Below are 22,369 nucleotides of genomic sequence, written 5' to 3'. Positions count from 1 at the left end.
GTGACAATATTGTCACCCACTGTAACTGAGAAGCCGTCGGTCTTGCTGAGTTTGTTATTTGAACCGAAGAGAATGGACTCTGTTTTGCCCATGTGTAATGATAGTTTGTTATCAGCGAGCCATATGCAGATTTTGCCTAGTTCTGAGCTGAGGGTTTTTTCAACCTGTAACGTGTTCTTGTCAGAGACCAGCAGGGCTGAGTCGTCCGCAAACAGGAACAAGTTGCAGTCACAAGCTGATGACATGTCATTTGCATAAATTAGGAACAGTAGCGGACCTAGTATGCTTCCTTGTGGAACACCACAGCTTACTGTGAGGGGGGGGGGATAGGGTACCGTTTACCTCCACCATCTGCTCTCTCCCCTCCAGGTAGGATTGCATCCAGCTCACTGATAGACTATCAAAACCAATTGCTTTTAGCTTGTCAATCAGAATGGTGTGATTGACAGTGTCGAAGGCCTTTTGTAGGTCCAGCATGACCATGCCGCAGTATTTGCCCACGTCCACCTCTTGTTTGATGTGGTCGTTTAAATAGAGAAGGCATGTGTCAGTGGAATGGGATGTTCTGAAGCCAGATTGGAATTCGTAGATTAGATTTTTTTCCGCAAGGTATTTTTCGACCTGTTCGTATACAATTTTTTCCATGACTTTCGAGATGGAGGTAAGTATAGAAACAGGGCGGTAGTTGCCTCGGTCTAATTTACTGCCTTTTTTGTGCAGAGGGGTCACTCTCGCAATTTTGAAGTCCTTGGGGACGTGTCCCTGTTTTATGGAGAGGTTTATTATGTGTGTGATGACTGGGGTGATGGCGGCTGCTGAGTCTCTGAGGAATTTGGAGGGGATGTTGTCATGGCCAGTGGCCTTGTTGGGTTGGAGGGCGCTCAGTTTTTTGAGTACCTCATCCGTTGTTACCATTTCCAGTTTGAAGTCGTCTTTGTGGACCCCTAGGTTCTTGTAGTATGCTACTATGTGTTCTACCCCATAATGCCCTGAGTGGGAGGGTAGTTTGTTTACCAGCTTGCCTGCTGTGCCTTGTTCCTGTACGTGGCAATTATAAGAATTTAGAATACCCTCTTGTGCAGTATCGCTTAGCTGTAAGTGTTTGTTTTTAAAAGGCTCATTAAAACATTGCTGACTGTGCACAGAATGCATGATATTACAATGACACTAGCTTACGTATGCAATCTTATCAGGGCTCCTATTGGCCTTTAAGATTCCTGAAGGTTTGTTAATTTCGTTGAGGTGGGAATGGGGTGATATGATAAGGCCTTCAAATGATACATTGACATTTAGAATGTTGGGTGGTTGTTTTTCTTCACCTGGGGAAAGTAATATAGGCCATATGTGGCCTTGGCTCTGCTTCACCGCCATGGGTCATCTCTCAGAGCTATGAGGTCGCTGCTGTACCCCACAACCTTCCTGCAGGTACGTAATCTCAAGACATGTTGTTAAATGCGTCATTACTTCTGCTAAATGCGTTGAAATCTCGTCAGACAACTGGTATCAGTTCGATAAAAATGTGTATTAGCGATATTTGATAGATTGTAAAAGTTTCATTTTTCTGAGCCTTTAAACAGTTATATTACATCTGACATTGCGTCCCGCTCTGCCATATTGAGATATCATCTCCATGCACATATTGTGCACGTGAAAAAGTTGACACATGCACGTCACTTGCACGTGACCACGCCTACTCCCGTGTGTTCCTACAAAACACAGGAAGTGGTCACGCTAACACCCTTCCTTATCTTTTTCCAAGCGTGGGTTTGTTCATATGCACTCTCAACCAGTGGAACGTTATTATGAAGCAAAGGGAGAAATTGAAGAATGTTGGACTTTCGCCAGTTTCCCCAGCCCCCGGGATCCTATTTGGCGCGTCCAGACGGAACGGCAACCCTATTCTGCCTCGGTTCCTGACAGTGGACCGACGGACCTTGCGCGGCGTTTGGCGGTCGAGCCACGCACAGGTAGGGCCGTCATCGGCAATTCATAGTACTAGCGTTTCACTACTGCTTGTTGTCCCGTGAGACGACCGGGCGGTGTGATAGCGCGGGGGGCTGTGTATTTGGATGAATATGGTCAACATGAAATGTTGTTAAATGTTTTTCCAATTTATCATGGCGCACGCAGCTACTGCTAATTATTTTGCCTTCGGGACGCCGCTCCCATGTGTTGTTTCCCCCCGCTTAACCATTACATTACTGAAGGTCAAACAGTGTTTAATGTTGCAGGTTTGGCTGAGGCTTATTTACCCTTTACACGGGTGGACGGTCTGACGACGGGGCTCAGGACAGGTGTGCCGTGCTTAGAGAAGCAGGTGGCATCGGTCCTTTGCCCTGACATGGTAGAGCGGTATCCCGCCCGGAAGCCGACGCCAAGGGACGAGTCGGCCTGGCAGGTGGCTGAGTGGGCTGATGAGGCTTATATCGCCACAGTACAGAATTTAGCAGCAACTAATAACATTGTTCAATTGGCTGTTTTTCTGTCGAAAATGGGGTCTTAGGGCCAGCCAACGTCAAAACCATCGTGCAGGGTTTTGAGGTTATTCAGCTTTTGACCCAGCTGCAAGCTATAACCGCAGGGGGGGCTAGGATGCAGTCGACTCTTATTCACAGACATCTGTGGTTGGAGCAGTCTCCCCTGGAGGAGGAGAAGAGAATTCTCCTCCTCAGGGCCCCCCTCTCCGTAGGAGGCGCGGGGGGCTTTTGACCGCGGCCCCACGCCGCCCCACACCGTGCAGTCAGAGGTGAGAGCACGGCCTCGCCAGCGGCTGCTGCGAGACCCCCGACCAGTGGCCATGTGTCCCCCGCCTGAGATAACCTGGAAACAAAGAGAACAGGCTATCACGGTGCCAACAGCCCTCGGCGGCCGAGGGATCGGCTGAATTAGATGGGCACGCCTCCACGAGGAGTAATTGTCGCCATCTACCTGTGTCTAGCACGCTCTCCGTTCATTCCCCCCCGCTACACTACGGGATTCAGGGCTCTGTTGTGTCCCCTCTGGCTGCGGGCCGCGTTCTTCCAGTGAAGCGCAAGCGGCCCCACATATCGCTTCTCATGAAGACAGGGGCTGACATCCAGCTGCTAGCTAGGCCTGGGTCTGTCTATGAGAATGCTGTACTGTCAGGAGGCTCCCGCACCACACGTCCTGTGTGTGCGTTTGGTGAGCCTGGTGTTGTATGTGACGACGGAGCAGGGTTCCCTGTATCTAAATATTTTTGTCAGAGTGGGAACCCCTAGGCCCAGGAGGTTGCAGCGTGGGTTCCCCCATCCCCGCCCTCGCCAGGCCGGGTATTACGTTAGTGCCTCCCCCGTCCGGACTTCCAATCCTAGCAGCGCCAGTGAGTCAGGCACACGTAATCTGGGTGGTAGTAATATCACTACAGGGCTACGGTGTGTAGAGACCCAACCTATTGGGCAGTGTGAGGACGACACACCATGCATGTCCAGCCGCAGAGCAGGCCATCCCCAGCAAGTTAATTTCTGTGCAAAAACGGGACAATGCTCAGCGGGGGAACTACCTCATTCACCAGGAGTGTTGACTGTAGTTCCCCCCATGTCAGACCGCCCCTTTCTGTCGGGGTCCCCCCTTGGGTGCAATTGCTTCGTTGGTAGAGTCAGGGTGCGAAATCCCGACTCTGCGAGATACCTTGCGGTTGGTGAAACCGGGATTTGCAATGCACAGCGGGAGGGACCGGGCCACCTGTCTACGATTCTTAGCGGACCAGCGCCAGTTGGCAGCGGGGGCTCTTTGGGATTTTTACCACGTATGGCTACAGAAGTGCCATATGTTGGTGTGGATGGAAAGAACGCTGAGGGCGGGGCTTGTGTTACAGTTTGCACACCCCCACCCTCCGTTTTTGGGTTTGATACAGACTCTATTATCAGAGTCCAAGGCAGTGACAGCTCTGGCCGACGAGATCCGTTCTCTGTTGGCAAAGCAGGCCATCGTCATGGTCCCATGGGAGGACGCGATGAGTGGCGTTTACTCCCGATATTTTTTGGTGCCCAAGAAATCGGGGGGTGTCAGACCCATACTGGTCCTGTCCACGTTCAATCGGTTGATTGTGGCGAGAAGGTTCAGAATGTTGACCGTCAAACACCTGTTATGTGCTGGCAGAGTGGGAGACTGGTTCACCTCTGTTACGTATTACTTTCACATGGTGGAGGGATACTTACTGTCTGTGGTGCATATTCACATTGTGGTTGTAGTGTGCTGTCACTAATTGGTGGTTTAATTGACACACTGTTTCTTCCTGTTTTTGTTTTCCATGTCATTAAAATGGCCGTTCCTCTAATTAACACAGGTGTGGTGATGAGGCACCACGCCCTACAAGAGCAGAGCAGAGTGGAGGCTGCAGCAGTTCGTTCTCTCTCTCGCAGCTGTCGCTCATCACTGGTTCTCCAGAGGCCTAACCTGAAGACCTCATTTTGTGCTCACACTGCCTTTTCACCATTTTGGCCTTTTTGCTGTTTGTCCATTTTTGCTACTTTTGACCATGTGCTTTTCTTTATTCATGTCCTGAGCGTTGGGAGTCTGGAGCACCCAGCTCCCCATCTTTTCTGTTCATTAAATTAGCTGTCCAAATAAATATTGTTATTTTTGATAACTCCTGTCTTGGCCTGTGTCCACCACTTTACGTTCAAGGCCTAAACGAGCCATATTGTAGGATTGAACGTAACAACCTCCATAGACCTGAAGGATGCGTATTTTCACATCCCGATCTTCCCTCCTCACAGGAAATACCTACGCTTCCTGTTTCAGGGCATAGCGTACGAGTACCAGAGGCTGCCGTTCGGCTACTCTCTGGCTCCTCGCACCTTCACCAAGTGTGTGGAGACCGTGCTGGGACCTCTGCGTCGTCAGGGGATACGAATTGTATTCTACCTAGACGACATTCTGGTCCTCAGCCGGTCAGAGGAGATCGCCAGGTCTCATACCAGGCAGGTGGTGGAATTCCTCACCAGCCTGGGTTTAGCTGTGAACTGGAAGAAGAGTACCCCTCTTCCCAGTCAACAGGTGGAGTACTTGGGCTTAATTCTAAGCTCAAGGTCTATGAGGGCAACCCTCTCAGAGCGACGACGAGAGGATATTCTCGGTGTGCTCAGGAGGTTCCGTCCTGCAGGACGGTTACGCCGCTGTCCGTGATGCGCCTGCTCGGTATGATGGCATCTGCTCAAACTGTGGTTCCTCTTGGCCTCCTCTTCATGAGGAGGATACAGAGGTGGGTTTTTCAGTATGAAAATATACCCTGTGAGAGGCAAGTGGAAGCAGCTGAAGGTTCACATGTCAGTACTGGGGGACCTCGCCCACTGGGGACACGACAGGTGAAGGCTCACCTCCAACCCACTAGCATGAGGAGGAGGGCGAAATGCCTGAAGCACCATATCCCAGGAGCGACAAGAGCTCCGGATATTCTTTGGCACGAAGGCCGGATCAGGCCACAGAGTCGCCTGCTATCGGCCCGAATAGACAGGTACTCCGACCGCACCGAGAGCGCACATGGCTCACCCACTCATTTAGCGTAGGTGATGGCCCAAAAAGGAACGCGGTCATAAGACAGACGATCCAACGACGCCTGCTCAAGAGGCTCAAACGGGGCCCCCAACAGCCTTTCCAGAACAGTTGGAGGTCCCGACTCGGAGACAGAGAACGTTCCACAGGCTTGAGACGCCGTGCGCCAAGCAAGAACGTCCCACGAGAGGGTGGCTGAACAATGTTCTGCCCCCCACTCTCGACCATACGCCACTTCCCTGCGTAAGCCGCGGTAGTAGACAGAGCGTGCGCGTTCCGGATGGCGTTAACCACAGAAGAGTTAAGACGCATCCCCATCAGATTCACCCTTTCAGCAGCCAAGCCTAGAGGCTGCCCCAGAACAGGAGGCAGAACAGAGTTCCGTGCGCCTGAGAGAGGGCCCGTGGTGACCACGGAACAGCCACAGCGGGGCCACCAAGAGCTGAATCAGGGCCGGGAACCACACAGCCGAGCCCCGGCGCGACCAGGGCCAAAGTCCCGCGCTCCTGACGTACCCGCCCCAACAGCCGAGCTATCAGGTGTATGGGGGGAACGCGTACAGAATCCCTGGCGGCCATGGATACATCGAGAAGGCATCCACCCCCAGAGAGGGGTTGCCTTCCGACTGACCGAGAACCACAAGTGGCACTGGTGGGACTGTCTGCTGGCAAACAGGTCCACCATGGCCTCCCCGAATCGGTCGCAGACCTGTCTGACTATGTCTGGACATAGTCCCCACTCGTCGGGGTGAGGACCGCCCCGCGACATCACATCTGCACCCACATTCTCCCTGCCGGGGATGTGGAGAGCCCTCAGGCTGCGCAGATTGAGAGGCTGCGCAGATTGAGAGACGCCCATAGCCAGAGCTCGACCACCGCCAGGTGCAGACAGGGGGAGCGTACTCCTCCCTGTCGGTCGATATACGACGCTGACGTCGTGTTGTCCGTCCTGATCAAAACGTGCTTGCCCACCACAAGGTGGCAGAGCCGTTTGAGGACCAGAGGGACTGCTTTCAATTCCAACACATTGAAATGTAGTGCAGACCGGGCAGCATGGTCCTGCCAGCTGCCCCCTACTGCGTTGGCCTGACACGTCCCCCCCCCATCCCGTGAGGGAGGCGTCGGTGAAGACCGTGACGTGTGACAGCCTGCTGCCCATGGGGACCCCGCTGGTGAGGTCCCCCAGTACTGACATGGGAACCTTCAGCCGCTTCCACTTGTCTCTCACCGGGTATATTTCCATACTGGAAAACCACCTCTGTATCCTCCTCATGAAGAGGAGGCCAAGAGGGACCACAGAGTGAGCAGATGCCATCATACCGAGCAGGCGCATCACGGACAGCGCCGTAACCGTCCTAGGGCAGAACCTCCTGAGCGCGCCGAGAGCCGCTCCGAGAGGGATGCCCATATAGACCTTGAGCTTAGAAATAAGCCCAAGTACTCCACCCGTTGACTGGAAAGAGGAGTACTCTTGTTCCAGTCTACAGAAAAACCCAGGCTGGTGAGGAATCCCACCACCTGCCTGGTATGAGACCTGGCGATCTTCTCTGACCGGCCAAGGACCAGAGAAGAATAAAATTCGTATCCCCTGACGACGCAGAGGCCCCAGCGCGGTCTCCACGCACTTGGTGAAGATGCGAGGAGCCAGAGAGTAACCGAACGGCAGCCTCTGGTACTCGTACGCTAAGCCCTGAAAAAGGAAGCGTAGGTATGTCCTAGGAGGGAAGATCGGGATGCGAATACGCATCCTTCAGGTCTATGGAGGTGAACCAGTCCCCCACCTGACAGCGCTTAACAGGTGGGTGACGGTCAACATTCTGAACCTTCCATGGGACAGGTCTAGTATGGGTCCGACACCCCCCCCCCCCCGATTCCTCGGGCACCAGAGAATATCGGGCGGAAATACCGCTCATCGCGTCCTCCCATGGGACCACGACGACGGCCTGTTTCGCCACCAGAGAACAAATCTCCCCCGCTGAGCATCTTCCCGGCTTAGCTTGCTGAGGACAGCCTGCTCTGCAGCTGGACATGCATGGTGTGTGGTCCTCACACTGCCCGATAGGGTGGGTCTCTACACACCGTAGCCCTGTAGTGATATTACTACCACCCAAATTACACGTGCCTGCTGACCACCGCGGGATCGGAAGTCCAGACGGGGGAGGCACTAACGTAATACCCGGCCTGGCGAGGGCGGGGCTGGGGGGAACCCACGCTGCGACCTCCTGGGCCTAGAGTTCCCCCTCTGACAAAAAGATTTTGATACAGGGAACCCTGCTCCGTCGACAGATACAACACCAGGCTCACCAAACACAGACACAGGACATGTGGTGTGGGAGACCCAGGCCTAGCTAGCAACTGGGTGTCAGCCCCTGTCTCCATGAGAAGCGATATGCGGGGCCGCTTGTGCTTCACTGGAAGAACGCGGCCCCCAACCAAAGGGGACAAATCAGAGCCTTGAGTCCCGTAGTGTAGCGGGGGGGAGTAAAACATATTGCAGAATGGGCTAGCCCAATACACACAATTGTTAAGGGGTTGCAGACCAGAGAAAACGTTAGTCCTGTCTACATCAGAGACCCCCATTTTCAATTCATAGATTCACAAAAAGCACACCTGCCCTGTGCCCTGTCGTCAGCCCATCCACCCATGTAAAGGGTAAATAAGCCTCCTCTAACCCCCCAACATTAGACACCGATTGACCGTCAGCATGAATGGTTAAGAGGAGGGAAGACAGTAAAGACAGCGCTCGGCGGGGTACATGGGAACGGCGCCCCAACACTGTAGCATTAGCATTAGCTGAACACGCTAGGATACTTGGAAAAACATCCAAAAGTGAGTCATGATGACCACGTTTATCCAAATATCCCGCCCCCCGCGCCAACACATCACCCGGCTGTCTCACGAGACAACGAGCAGTATTACATATACCAATGCCTGCTAGTGCAGGCCCTACCTGGGCTCGACTGCTAACCGTCGTGCGAAGTCCCTCGGTCTGCTGTCATGCGACGAGGAACAAACAGGATAGGGCCGTCGTGCTGTCAGGATGTGCCGAGAAGGTTCCGGGGGCTGGCGAACTTCTGGCGAATTCCCAACATTGTGTAATGTCTCCTTCTGCTTCATAACAATCTCCAGTTCCGAAGTGCATCTAGCTGCTTCCGCGTTGGAAACGAATGAGGAAGGGTGAGGCGTGACCACTTCCGGCGTAATATAGGACGCATGGGAGTGGCGTGGTCACGTGCAAGTGGGTGCATTTGTTTTGTTTCCTGGAGCACACTAGGTGCTAGAGATGATGGGTTATATCTCAGTAGGCAGAGCGAGACGCGATAGCCAGTTGATATATAACTACGATATAGTTTTGTTCAATCCACATGCCGAGTGAACAGGGGTGCAGTCGTAATTTCAGAAGTGCCTGTACTCTGTTTAAATGACGTCACATGCACGCGCACTCCTGCGCATACATGTTCCCTCGCGTGCGCACAGAACAGATGATTATTATGCATAAATAGTAGGAAACATGTTTGTATAGGAAATTACTCGTATTAGTTTAGTTTTTGTAAATATTGTCTTGAAATAGAGAAGCTGAAAAAGGTAGCAGGATGTAGCCTTCAATATATAAAGAAATTATATTGTCAACAGATATGGTTGAAAATAAACAATGTTTTAAATGTAATTGTAGATACAATATTGTAGTTATAATTTCTTTAATTGAATTAACTTAAACTAGAAAAGTAAATACAAACTAAATTAACAATGTAACTTAGCCTACAGTTTACAGAAGGACAGAACAAGTTGCAACTTGCAAGTTGAAAAAACCCTCAGCTCGGAACTAGGCAAAATCTGCATATGGCTCGCTGATAACAAACTATCATTACGGGCAAAACAGAGTCCATACTCTTCGGTTCAAATAACAAACTCAGCAAGACCGACGGCTTCTCAGTTACAGTGGGTGACAATATTGTCACAAGGAAAGATGAAATTACCTACCTGGGTTCCATCCTAGAGGCAAATCTTTCCTGTGACAAAATGGCATCCAATGTAATAAAAAGTCAACCAACGAACTAGATTCTTGTACCGGATCTCCTCTCTGGTAAACAAGAATACCCTGAAGACTCTGGCAGGAGCACTCATTCAAGGGTACTACTATGCTTGCACCGCATGGTACCAAAGCACATCAAAGGCGCTAATAACAAGATTACAAACATCACAAAACAAACTGGTCAGACCAGGGTTTGAAATTAACGGGCGCTCGGTGCAAAATGCCCGTGAAAATGGACAAAATGCCCCAGACAGTTTAATAATTATATATATATATTCTGTTGAAGTCCGAATATCTCCGGTTATAATGTCCTGTGAAAATAATTCCCTCGCAACTTGTGGTTTGCTGATGAGAATGGCGGAGCTTGGTGCTGGATTATCGAGAAGCATGCAACTGCAGAGCCGCAGAGCTCACAGTTGTGCCCGCATTGTGCAATACTCCAATTCAGCCATTGGCAATTCAGCTGTTCGGGGTGGCGCTGCTGAGCAGTCCCCAGACCGGACCTGATAGCGCCGCTGGCTCTGCGGCTCTGCAGTTGCATACTATTGGGATGAGTTTATCGCTTCGTCAGCAGCAGCACGGAGTCTCGAGGGATTTATTTTAATTTTAATGACTGTATATACGCAAAAGTAGCCTAGTTTTAAGTAAAAATATTATAAATCCACATGCCTTGGGGATGTCATTCTTTATATAGCCTGCCTATCAATTGTTTTTAAACTCAATAAACTGACCGGAATTTCTCCGGGAGATTGAAATCGTCCAGGACACGGAGACCGCCCCCAGTATTTTCTGACGGAAACCCTGATGGAGACATTAACATTACGTTTTGTTTCATTTATGTGAATAGTTTATTTACAAGTGAACCAAACTTCTCCTCCATTGCAAACACCGCAACGCTCCCAGCTGTGACACACAATTTCACCCCTGTGCGCACTGACGCGTGATTGCGAAACCTAGCCGCATTTCTAGGAGACGCTCTCTGATTGGCACTGACTGACGCTCTCTGATTGGCCACTGACGCGTTTGCCCAATCGTGTGACGAGCTATGTCTTTGCCCATTTCCACGTCAAACAGCCTGCAAACTACCTGGCGTTCTATCGCCATGCTCTAAGACAAACTCTAACCTTAACCAACTTCGAAAGAGTGCCTAAGCTTAACCGAGTCTGAGAAGCAGATTCCCCAGGTCCTCAAATAAAAAAATGTAAAGCGGAGTATGATGGAGTTGTGGAGATTAGATTAATTGAGTTGTATTTTTTAAATGATAAGGATGTTTAATAACCGTTTATCATAAAAATTCAGTGCCCCCGAAATACAAAAAAAAAACCCGAAAATCAATTAAGGGGGGCAAGAAAAGCCCTTGAATTTTTTTTCTAACCCTGGGTCAGACTACTACTTGACCTTACCCCTAGAACCCACCTCACCCCTGCACACTTTGACAACCTAGGACGCTTAGAGTAGACGACAGAGTACAGCAACTTGCAATGGGCCTGGTCTACAAGATACACTACACGACCAAGGTAGTAGGTACCCATGTACATGTCAAAATACTTCCCAAAGGTCAGTGAATACCACGACCACAACACCAGAGGAAGCTCAACAAATCATGTTAAACCCAGATTCGGCTCAAACAAGGGACTAAACACGTTTTGCAATTATGCCACATCAATGTGGAACGCTCTACCCAAAGCTGTAAAGGAATGTGAATCCCTACCCACATTCAAAACCGCTCTTAAAGAGCACCTACGGGAGGCTGCAATTCCAGACTGGCCACCGTAAATGTCCAAACCCCCCACCCCACCCCACCCCCTCCTAATAGACAGTCTCCTCCCCACCGCATGTATATATTCTCTCCCCGCCGTATATGTATTTTTTTCTCCCACCCGCCCACCCCCTCCAAATGTAGTCTCCTCACCACCGGATGTATATTTCTCTCCCACCCACCCACCCATCCTAATGTACAGTCCCCTCCCCATCATATGTATATACTCTGTCAGGATCTATGGGTAACAGTACTGTATATGTGAATACCGTATATGTCACAAATGTATCAGTACTAAATACCTATATGTCCCTATGCCATAAATGTCATGTATGTTGAGTATGTCATAAATGTCAATATGAATTGAAAATGGGGGACCCTGATGTAAACAAGGCAAACGTCTTTCTCTGGTCTGCATCCCCTTAACAATTGTGTGTATTGAGCCGTACTGTATTGTACCCATTCTGTAATCTGTTAAATAAAGTTTTCATTCATTCATTCATTCATTCATTCATTCATTCATTCATTCACAGTTTCCTTCTGAAGCACAATTTAAGAAATGTCTCATCCTTCCAGTCGGGACCATTTGTAGTGGCAGGTTCCACAGCTCAAGCAACCCTCCACCAATTGGTACAGGGCTTGTATTTTGGTCTTGCACTTCTCGTTCTTTGTTATGCTATTGATATGCTATTGTTAAGACTATAGGTCAGGGGTGCCCAACCTTTTTTGAACCAAGATCTACTTTTTAATTTGCCACCTAGCCGAGAGCTACCAGCCCAAATTTGTCCTACTCGCGGCTAGTATTAGTAATATATATATATATATATATATATATATATGTGATGAATTGAAAATGGGGGACCCTGATGTAAACAAGACGAAAGTCTTTCTCTGGTCTGCATCCCCTTAACAATTGTATGTATTGAGCTGTACTGTACTGTACCCATTCTGCAATCTGTTAATAAAGTTTTCAATCAATCAATCAGTAGTAATAGTATTACCCATTCAATATGCACATGACAGAAAATATTATATGGCATATAATATTTTCTGTCATGTGCATATTGAATGGGTATATAATATAATATGCTATTTTATATATCATTGTAACAGTGTAGTGTAGGAATTATAAGAATGACAAGACTGTAACTGTAACTTCTCACGTTTATTTCACACTCTGCATACACACTGACAACACACACACACTCAGTTCAATGGGCATGAGAAAACATATGTTTACATTGCCAAAGCAAAAGTGGAACAATACAATGAAAACAAAAATATATGTACAATTAAAAGGGAATAGGAATGATGTGTAAACAGAGCTGTCACATTGCAAAATGGAATACAATCAAAAAACAATTCCACAAAAAGGTCTGTCAACAGCAGTGTTGTGCTAGTTACTGAAAAATAGTAACTCAGTTACTTTACTAGTTACTTCATTTCAAAGTAACTTCGTTACTGTACTAGTTACTTACACCCAAAAGTAATGAGTTACTGTGAAAAGTAACTATTTAGTTATTTAAAAAAAAATTGCTCAAGTCCCATGCCCCATATACTCAAAATCGGTTGATCAACTTGACAGTTTCCATTCACATCACCGAACTCTGCTAAGCAATGTGGTCTAGAGCGTTTCATTATATATTCCCTCCCCGCTGTATGTATATTTCTCTCCCACCCACCCACCCCCTCCTAATGTACAGTCCCCTCCCCATCATATGTATATACTCTGTCAGGATCTAGGGGTAACAGTACTGTATATTTGAATACCGCTTATGTCACAAATGTATCAGTACTAAATACCTGTATGTCCCTATGCCATAAATGTCATGTATGTTGTGTATGTCATAAATGTCTATATGAATTGAAAATGGGGGACCCTGATGGAAACAAGACAAACGTCTTTCTCAGGTCTGCATCCCCTTAACAATTGTATGTATTGAGCCGTACTGTATTGTACCCATTCTGCAATCTGTTAAATAAAGTTTTCATTCATTCATTCATTCATTCATCCATTCATTAATTCATTCATAACCATCTTGCAGCGTTGTTTAAGATATCAATCAAAGCATTGCAACGTTAGAATAGTTAGGATATCAATTGTGCATGAAAGGACTATATTTATATTGTTTGATTAGTATTATGAGATTCCCTGGCAGATTTCGTACAGTCAAAATCCGTTGATCTTGAGTTTCAGTGAACACATTGCACTCACCGTCACCAGTCTGCGGTGGTCGAGATGTAACGTTAGTCCAGTTGACTCCAGCAGCCCTTCAAACATGTTCTTTATCTCGTTTCCATGTTGTATATTAATTATCTCTCCAAGTAGTTGCTAAATGGTTTGTTAGTTCGTTATTATTACTGCGTTCTTATTATGTAGATTCATAGCGAGCGTCCTCTTGTTGTTTACTGTAGAGAGCGTCTATTTCTTTCAGAACGTCAGTGGCCAATCAGAAGTGCGAAAACCAGAATGAGGCTACGGAAAGAAATAATAATAATAATAATAATAATAATAATAATAATAATAATAATAATAATAATAATAATAATAATACTTCGTTGTATATAGCGCCTTTCAGTCTACAGTAAACAAAACAAACGCAGGCGAAATAAGGACGCTCGCTATGAATCTACATAAAAAGAACGCAGTAACGAACTAACAAACCATTCAGTAACGTAAGTAGCGTTACTGAATTTCAAAAGTAATGCGTTAGAGTACTAGTTGCGGCAAAAAGTAACTTCGTTTCTGTAACGCGTTACTTTGTAACGCGTTAGTCCCAACACTGGTCAACAGTCACTGATAGTTCTCCTTTATCTGTTTTTATTTTTTTTTATTAAATGTCTCTACCTTAGTGAGAACGCTGGCACTGGGAAGAGGAAGCTAGTTTTTCAAAGTCTGGGTTGTAGGAGCTGGTTGCAAGCCTCAGGCAGTCCACAAGATGGTCATCTGTCAATGTGGTTCTGTACTTGGACTTTGATGATCTTCATGTGAGAGAAAGCGGCAGCCACAGTCAATGCCTCTTTTGCACAGTCACCGTCTTTGAAGGATTTTTTCGTTTTAGCGAGAATGTGACTGACACGATAAGATGCAATTGTTGCAGCTTTTGCCTTGGTGTTGGGCTTCGTAAAAGTGGACTGTTGTCCCACTAGTGAAGACTTCATCTGCTGGAGTTCTGTTCTTCGTAGGACTGTTTTGGGAGGAAAATCCGTGCAGTGTTTCTTGTGCATCGTTGTATAATGCCGCTCCAAATTACCCTTTTTCGGCACAGCCACGGTTTGTTTACAAATCAAAAGCCTGATTTTGCATTGAAATAAACAAAAAAGTAAGCCTCCTCCCACTCTTCATGGAAATTATATGTTTTTGGTCTTTTGGCTGCTCCGGTTCTGCTTGCGGCGCTGACGCTGGTGCTTATCCGGTATCTCGTCGGAGGCGGCGTTGGAGCTGCTCCCTGGCGGCGGCGGCGGCAGCTCGTCGGAGGCGGCGTTGGAGCTGCTCCCTGGCGGCGGCGGCAGCAGCTCGTCGGAGGCGGCGGCAGCTCGTCGGAGGGTCCTGGCTGGCGGCAGTGAGGTCTTGCTGGCGTTGTTGAAAAGTAGCGTCCTCTGAATGAACCTCTTTTTTGCTGGTGGTGTTCCATTCATCTTGCAGTTTCGAGTGACTCAAGGCTGGTCTCAGAGCCACGTTTATACTGTACCTGTCAGGTGATGGGCCCAACCCCCACTCATGCCACTCCATGAAAACAAAAGCACTAATTTGCATCCCTATGGGTGAAGCTCGCTGTCCGGAATGTACGGAATGTAGACGGTATCGATTGGCTCAGGCTGCCTGACTGCCTGTTATACACAGGACTGCTCGAACGTTTTTTGTCCTCCCCTCCAAATCAAATCAAATTAAATGATTTTCCAAAATAATCTCGCGGTCTACTTGAAACCAGCGCACGATCTACCGGTTGGTATAGGTGATAGGTGCAGGGTTAGACATTTAAAAAAAAATCAAGGGCTTTTTTTGCCCCCCTTAATTGATTTTCGGGGGCTTTTTTTGTATTTCGGGGGCACTGAATTTTTATGATAAACGGTTATTAAACATCCTTACATCCACATTTTTTGACAGTCTTCGTCCCGCGGACAAAAAGATCCACACAAGCTCCTCGAACACTAGCCTTGTTTGCAGCCGGAGTCTCACGACAAGCTTTGCAATAAATTATATGTTGACCGGTAGCATCCTCCTCAACCCCTACCCAGTCTAATCCCCACGACTCCATCGTACTCCGCTTTACATTTTTTTATTTGAGGACCTGGGGAATCTGCTTCTCAGACTCTTTTTTCTTCGTGTTTTTAGTTTGATAAAAAAACGCTCCATCTTGTCTGTCTTCAAAATGCCATCAAATGCTGGTGAGCTGCTCACCTGCTAATGTGAGAGGGTGGGGAGAGTGTAGAGCCATATGAAATCCGTTTTATTATTTTCCAAATTCCATTTTATTTTTTCCCAAATTCCGTTTTTCCGTTTTATTATTTCTGAATTCTGTATTTAGCTTTTTATGCTCATTTTACCATCAGAAATAGTGTCTATCTAATAAGTGGGAATGAATAAATGTCCACAATTGAATGAGATATAACAGTCCATTTAATGTTTTTAAGTGCTGCAACTCAGAAATACAGTTCAATTTTACACAATATTTTTCAAATAATATTGTGACAAAATAAAAATGCACACAAAATAAAAATACACATTTCAAGTGTAAATAATAGATACAGCTACTACTGACATTATCACAATGTCAGTAGCCTAGCTATATCTATTATATTGTGATGAAATATAGTAATGCATAATTTAAGCACCTTTAGTTTAGTTTATTTCGTTCATAAGGACAGTGTATATTGACAATCATTTGCATTAAACAAATGGATGGGTGCACCAGATTTAGCTAGAAGCTATAATTTCCATCTATAGTCCTATGTACTGTAACGTTACATAGCTGTTTAAGTTTATTTAGTTTATAAAGGACAGTGTGTAATGACAACCGTTTGCATTAAACAAATGGATGGGTGGACTAGATTTAGCTAGAAGCTATCATTTTCATATATAGTCCTATGTACTGTAACGTTACATAGCTATTTAAGTTTATTTCGTTTATAAAGGACAGTGTGTAATGACAATCATTTGCATTAAACAAATAGATGGGTGCACTAGATTTAGCTAGAAGCTACTGTATCATTTCCATCTATAGTCCTATGTACTGTAACATTACATAGCTATTTAATCACAATAGTGTCGTGTTTTTGCGGGGTCCAGTCCGCGGTACGTTGACAGAATTTGTAAAACACCTTATCGCCGGAGGCATACAAGTCATTAGGATACTGCTCTGCTCTGAATTTAGGGCTTATTGCAGAATTTCTTAGCTTCTTGACGATGTTAACATCAAAGCAGCCAGACGCTTGAGCACTGCTGTGTTGTGTGTAACACGCAGTGGTCCCCGCCTCCCCGGTCATGTTTGCTTTGCAACAAACGTTCCACCCAAAAACGGAATTTCAGTCCAGATTAGGCCAAATTCTGCAATATTCCACGTTTTGCAGTTGATTCCATTTTTATTGGTAAATTCTGTGATTCCGTCCACAATTCCGTGAACGCGGATTTCATATGGCTCTAGAAAAGTGACGTTGACATCGGCGTCTGATCAAAACAGATTTAATAAATCACGTCTTTCGCTCGTCAGTTAAATAAATAGTAATATAAATTTTTATACTATGTTTGATAATGTAATGTTAATGACATTAATAATGTCTCCATATATATATATATATCCAGTGTTGCGATGCTCATATCAACACTGGCTGCAACGAAGCGATAAACTCATCCCAATAGTATGCAACTGCAGAGCCGCAGAGCCAGCGGCGCTCTCATGGTCCGGTCAGGGGACCGCTCAGTAGCGCCACCCACCCAATGGCTGAATTGCCAATGGCTGAATTGGAGTACTGCACTGTGCGGGCACAACTGTGAGCTCTGCGGCTACGCAGCTGCACGCCTCTCGCTAATCCAGCACCAAGATGCCACACCGCCATTCTCATCAGCAAAACACAGGTCGCGAGGGAATCATTCTCACAGGACATTATGACCGGAGATATTTAAATATGTCGGACTTCAACAGAATATATATATATAATTAGTAAACTGTCTGGGGCATTTTGTGCCCCCCTTAACTGATTTTCGAGGGCATTTTGTCCATTTTCACATGCATTTTGCCCCAAGCCCGCGTTAATTTTCGAAACCCTGGATAGGTGAGTACAGGTACTTGGCGCGCCGTTTCACGAGTCGAGTGAAAGTTGTGAATGCATTTTTGTGTGCACGGGCGTGCACATCCGTGCGCGTACTTCTGCTCAGAAAAGTGCTGGGACGATGTGGTACCGTGTGGCATGACCACTGCACCCCTGCGAGTGAACAAAAGAATAACACTGACAAGGACTTTAACACATTGACGACCGGCCCTAGCCATCTAATAATATGTGACTGGAGGACCATGCTTTGTAAACAAACCGATCTACATTTGGATAGCTATATATATACTTTATAGTATTGCTATCTGTCCATTCTCATTGTCACTTGAGTGCATAAACCATTCCTTCATAATGGCTTAAAGAAAATAAAAATCCATCGTTTGGTTGTCATTTTATAGCGTCGTGAATATAAGCTTTATCGCAGTTTTCGTCTCGTATTTTTTCTGGAAAGCTATTTATAGGGCTAAAGGCTAGTCACGTTATATCGAACGGCATTTCTGTTGTATATATACGAATGAAATAAAACAAACTGCTTAGCATCCGGACTATTACAGAGCATCTATGGATGAAATGGGGGCGGCGGGGGACGCCGATTAGTATTATTGATTAGCAATACAGTGTGCGTTCAAGTAGCCACATTCACAGATTGATCGCTTGCGTTTTACAACAATGTCCAATCCGGCTGTAATTTGGGTCAACAGTGTCCTACCGTCAGCCCATGTGATCGCCGGCAGCATTTCCCCATTATTCATCGGCATCTGGTAGATCGATATGTCCATTGGCTGATCATAAATCCCATTATTCCAGGCTGAAATCTGCGCTTCGAACGGTGATCAACGGTGGAGGATGGTCGCTTGGGATCCAGGCTCATATGAAACGCCCATAGACTGTAAAAAATAAATATTATCCACTTGCCCACAATGATACTGCAGTGGAGCGATGGCGCCCCTAAGAGGATCTGGCCGGTATTGCATGTCGCCGATTTAAAGGAGGCGGGTAAATCTGCAGAGTCGATCGGGGATCTTGATCCGTTTATTAATATGGAATAAAACAATAACAACTTGCCACGAGTTAACTGGTGGCTCTGGTCCTCAACGCATGGCACCGAAACCCGAGTTAACTCGTGGTTGGGCGGCAAAGTGTTAATGAACAAACAGATTTCAGTCAATGTTTAGTTTACTTTAATTGATGGTGTCAGTATCGGCCAACATGGATATTGGTATCGGCCAAAAAAATCATAGGCCTACTGGTGCATCCATCCCTACTTTGTAACATGAATGAATGAATGAATGAAAATTGTATTTAACAGATTGCAGAATGGGTACAATACAGTACGGCTCAATACACACAATTGTTAAGGGGATGCAGACCAGAGAAAGGCGTTTGTCTTGTTTACATCAGGGCCCCCGTTATTGTTAATCATCGTTTGCTCGGCACCGACCCACTGCACATTTCTTCCCTTCTTCCCTATTAGGGGTGTGGGGTTTTACCTTGTCTTCACTGAGGGTTCACTGTGTCTCTTTGCTGTCATGTGGGCCTGTTAAACCCCTCAAGTCAAGACGTTTAATTTCTAGATTTAGACATCTATTCTAGAGGTTGTTTCGTTTTATTTTTACGTTTTAAATAAACAAATACAAATACATAATCAATTGTAGTGGGCGGTTGATTGAAGTGATCGTATTGCATTGCGAATTACATTAATATGATGTTACTTCAACATTGCCTTGCACTTTTTGGCGGAACTGATGCACCTAACGTTTGTTCCTCCTGTACCGAACTTGTGAGCGCACATTCTCTTTCTCACGTGTGTCTGTTTACTACGACTACCAGACTACTGGCAAAATAGCTTACACATAATTCGCTAAAAAAGGAAGCAAATAGTTGTCGGATTAAACCTGCACACTGCATGGCGTCTGCGACGAGTCCTCTGCGGATCCTATGCATTCATGGTTACCGTCAGAACAGCGGATCTTTCCGCGACAAAACTGGAGCGCTTCGGAAACTCCTGAAGAAGCAGGTGGAGCTTGTTTACATGACTGCACCGCACCGTGTGCCGCACGACGGTGGGTCCCCGTGTCAGTCACTAACTTCTGGCCAATAAAGTGTCCGTTATGAATTCTTGTTTGTTTCTATATATTGATATATTGATTTGCTATTGAAGCATTATGTATATCTGTCAGGATCTATGGGTAACAGTACTGTATATTTGCATATCGCATGTCACAAATGTAACAGTACTAAATACCTGTATGTCCCTGCCATAAATCAATGTCATGTATGTTGTGTATGTCATAAATGTCACTATGAATTGAACATGGGGGACCCTGATGTAAACAAGACACACGTCTTTCTCTGGTCTGCATTTTTGTATATTGAGCCGTACTGTATTGTACCCATTCTGCAATCTGTTAAATAAAGTTTTCATTCATTCATTCATTCATTCATATGATTGGTAATTTCCCCCTACGTTTTGTTTGATGCATTCCTGTTCCATTCATTCTATTTGTAATAAGTTAGGCTACTATTTAATTAGCACAATATCCAAATCCATGCTATATCTGATCAAAGAGATTGAGAAGATCATGCCCTGTGATCGATCAGCACGTTAGTCTGTGTCTCTGTTTGATTTCTAGATTTAGACATCTATTCTAAGGCTATGGCCTGTCCTAAAGTGTGTTATAATTAGAACTGTGAATATTCACTGGCCTTACGATTAGATTCAGCTGTTCAAAATTCGATGCAGCTCAATAATATATTACTGCAGTGCACATATGGCTACTTTTTAATAAATTAATATTTATAAGCAGTCCGATAAATTAACTATTTTATTTAGTTCTTAAATCAGAATGTCAACATAAATGCATTTACATTACATTAAATACATAGTATAGGCCTAGCTTACCTAAATTATTTCCATTCTAAAAAACAAACATGCTGCACTTCAGCTGTAATCTACAAAAATATGTTTTCTTTTCACATAGCAGCTCTAAAACAGGGCACTTCCTGAATCTGGCAAACATCACAAATGTGAATCTCAGAGTCTGAACACAGCGGACACCAGGACTGCACACTAAAATATAAATGCTTTGTCTGCAATTGAATAAACATTCAATTGTAAACAAAGAATATAGGCCTAACCGCCTCATCTTTTCTCTCTCATCTCTCTAGTCTCTCCTCTACTCCACTCCTCTCAAACATGACTCTTGGAGTCTGAACAGTGTGCGTGTGTTCCTCCTGCTGACCTAAACTGAAGATTATAGACCAGTGATATGTCCCACTACTGCACTGGACACATGAAAACGGCTACTTCTAAATGATATCACCATCAAGCTGCTAACATTATTACTAGGCTACCTGCTGTGGTGAGTGGTGACCAACCAGTAGATAGTTAGCTATCTTGCCAATACTAACTACTAGCTACATCACCAGTGAAACCATAGCAGTTAAGCCAACCAGTATAGCCCAAATATATATCACAGAATAATGCTAATTTATCTTCTAATATACTTCATAGCTTGGTGACAGCTGAGATAGTTTGTGCTAACACTGAACAGGGCATCTACAGTAACTACTAGCTAGCTGTTGGCTTGTATTATTTATTACACAAAGGAACTGTAGGCCTAATGTTAGCTAAATGACTTCAATTTAAAGATGTTTACGAGACTTCTAGAATTGCCTGTGTGTTTTTGAAGCTACTGGTCTGTCAGCTGACTGGTACTTTGCATCACAACATGTCACTGCCTCTTCTACATCAACGTTAGTAGCTATAATCCATTATGTTCTGTCACTGCAACGCCATGCATCTTAGAATTGAGAAATGTCCACACCTCTATATCTCCTGTCACTGTTTCTTTGCCCCTTTCAGCAGAGCAAGAGAAGCAGAATGCCGGTTCAGGGCTTGGCCCGGGAGGCGATGCGGACCCCAGGGGCTGGTGGTTCTCTGACACCAAGGCAAAGAGCTTCAGCGCTCAGCAGCGGTGCCAAGAGAGCCTGGGCCTCGATGAGAGTGTGACAGCTGTGAGAGAGGCTGTGAAGGACCAGGGGCCGTTTGATGGTATCCTTGGCTTCAGCCAGGGAGCAGCGCTGGTGGCCATACTGTGTTCTCTCCAAGAGCAAAACCTGGAGCCAGAATTCCATTTCCGCTTCGCCGTCGTCATAGCGGGGTTCCCGAGTGCATGTGTGGAACACCAACAGTTCTACGATGCCTCAGCTCCACTCCTGATGCCCTCCCTGCACGTGTTTGGGCTGGAGGACCGTGTCATCCCGGACCCAATGAGCAGAGAGCTCCTCCCCGTCTTTCAGGACCCTCAGGTCCTGGAGCATCCTGGTGGCCATTTTGTGCCTTCCGGTTCTGTACACAGAAAGACGTACCAAGACTTTCTCAAGCGGTTTCAGTAGAGACAACTTACCAGATGTCAGTAGAAGCCTGAACGTGTGGAAGACTGTTTCATGCAAGTGGCTAAAGCACATGAATTGAAATAGATTAGATGCCATCAACGGATATCAATTGCTATGATCAGGGAGTGTTTCATTATCAGGAAAGATGTCTTGTAACAGAAAATAAATTGAGAGAAGCTTGTGTTATTTTTCGTGTTCAGCTTCTTGTGAGCTGCCTGTCATTGTGAAACATCTACCTACCGTAGTTACCTAGTTTGTTCTGCATGGTGTTATTTATTTATTTATTCTAAAGGAACACACCAACATTATGTGAAATGTGCTTCCCGTCTTCTCCAGAGTGAGACAAGAAGATGGATTCGAGTTTCCTCTCTGTGCATTCAGTAGAAAGCTATTAAT

General features: G+C 46.0%; 1 protein-coding gene across 1 annotated transcript; it reads left to right on the top strand.

Moving 5' to 3' along the window:
• Positions 1-19,481: 19,481 nt before the first annotated feature.
• Positions 19,482-22,164, top strand: ovca2 (OVCA2 serine hydrolase domain containing; the record flags this gene model as incomplete). The annotated part of the gene is made up of 2 exons (XM_084320694.1): positions 19,482-19,638; positions 21,441-22,164. The coding sequence occupies 2 exons, from the start codon at positions 19,482-19,484 to the stop codon at positions 21,971-21,973; spliced, it is 690 nt and encodes a 229-aa protein (XP_084176820.1). The 3' UTR covers positions 21,974-22,164.
• Between the last annotated feature and the right edge of the window lie 205 nt (positions 22,165-22,369).

The sequence above is a fragment of the Notolepis coatsorum genome, assembly GCF_963971535.1.
Source record: "Notolepis coatsorum genome assembly, chromosome: 8".
Classification (NCBI taxonomy): Eukaryota; Metazoa; Chordata; class Actinopteri; order Aulopiformes; family Paralepididae; genus Notolepis; species Notolepis coatsorum.
Note: the sequence above shows the minus strand (reverse complement) of the source record. Positions and strands in the feature narration are given on the sequence as shown.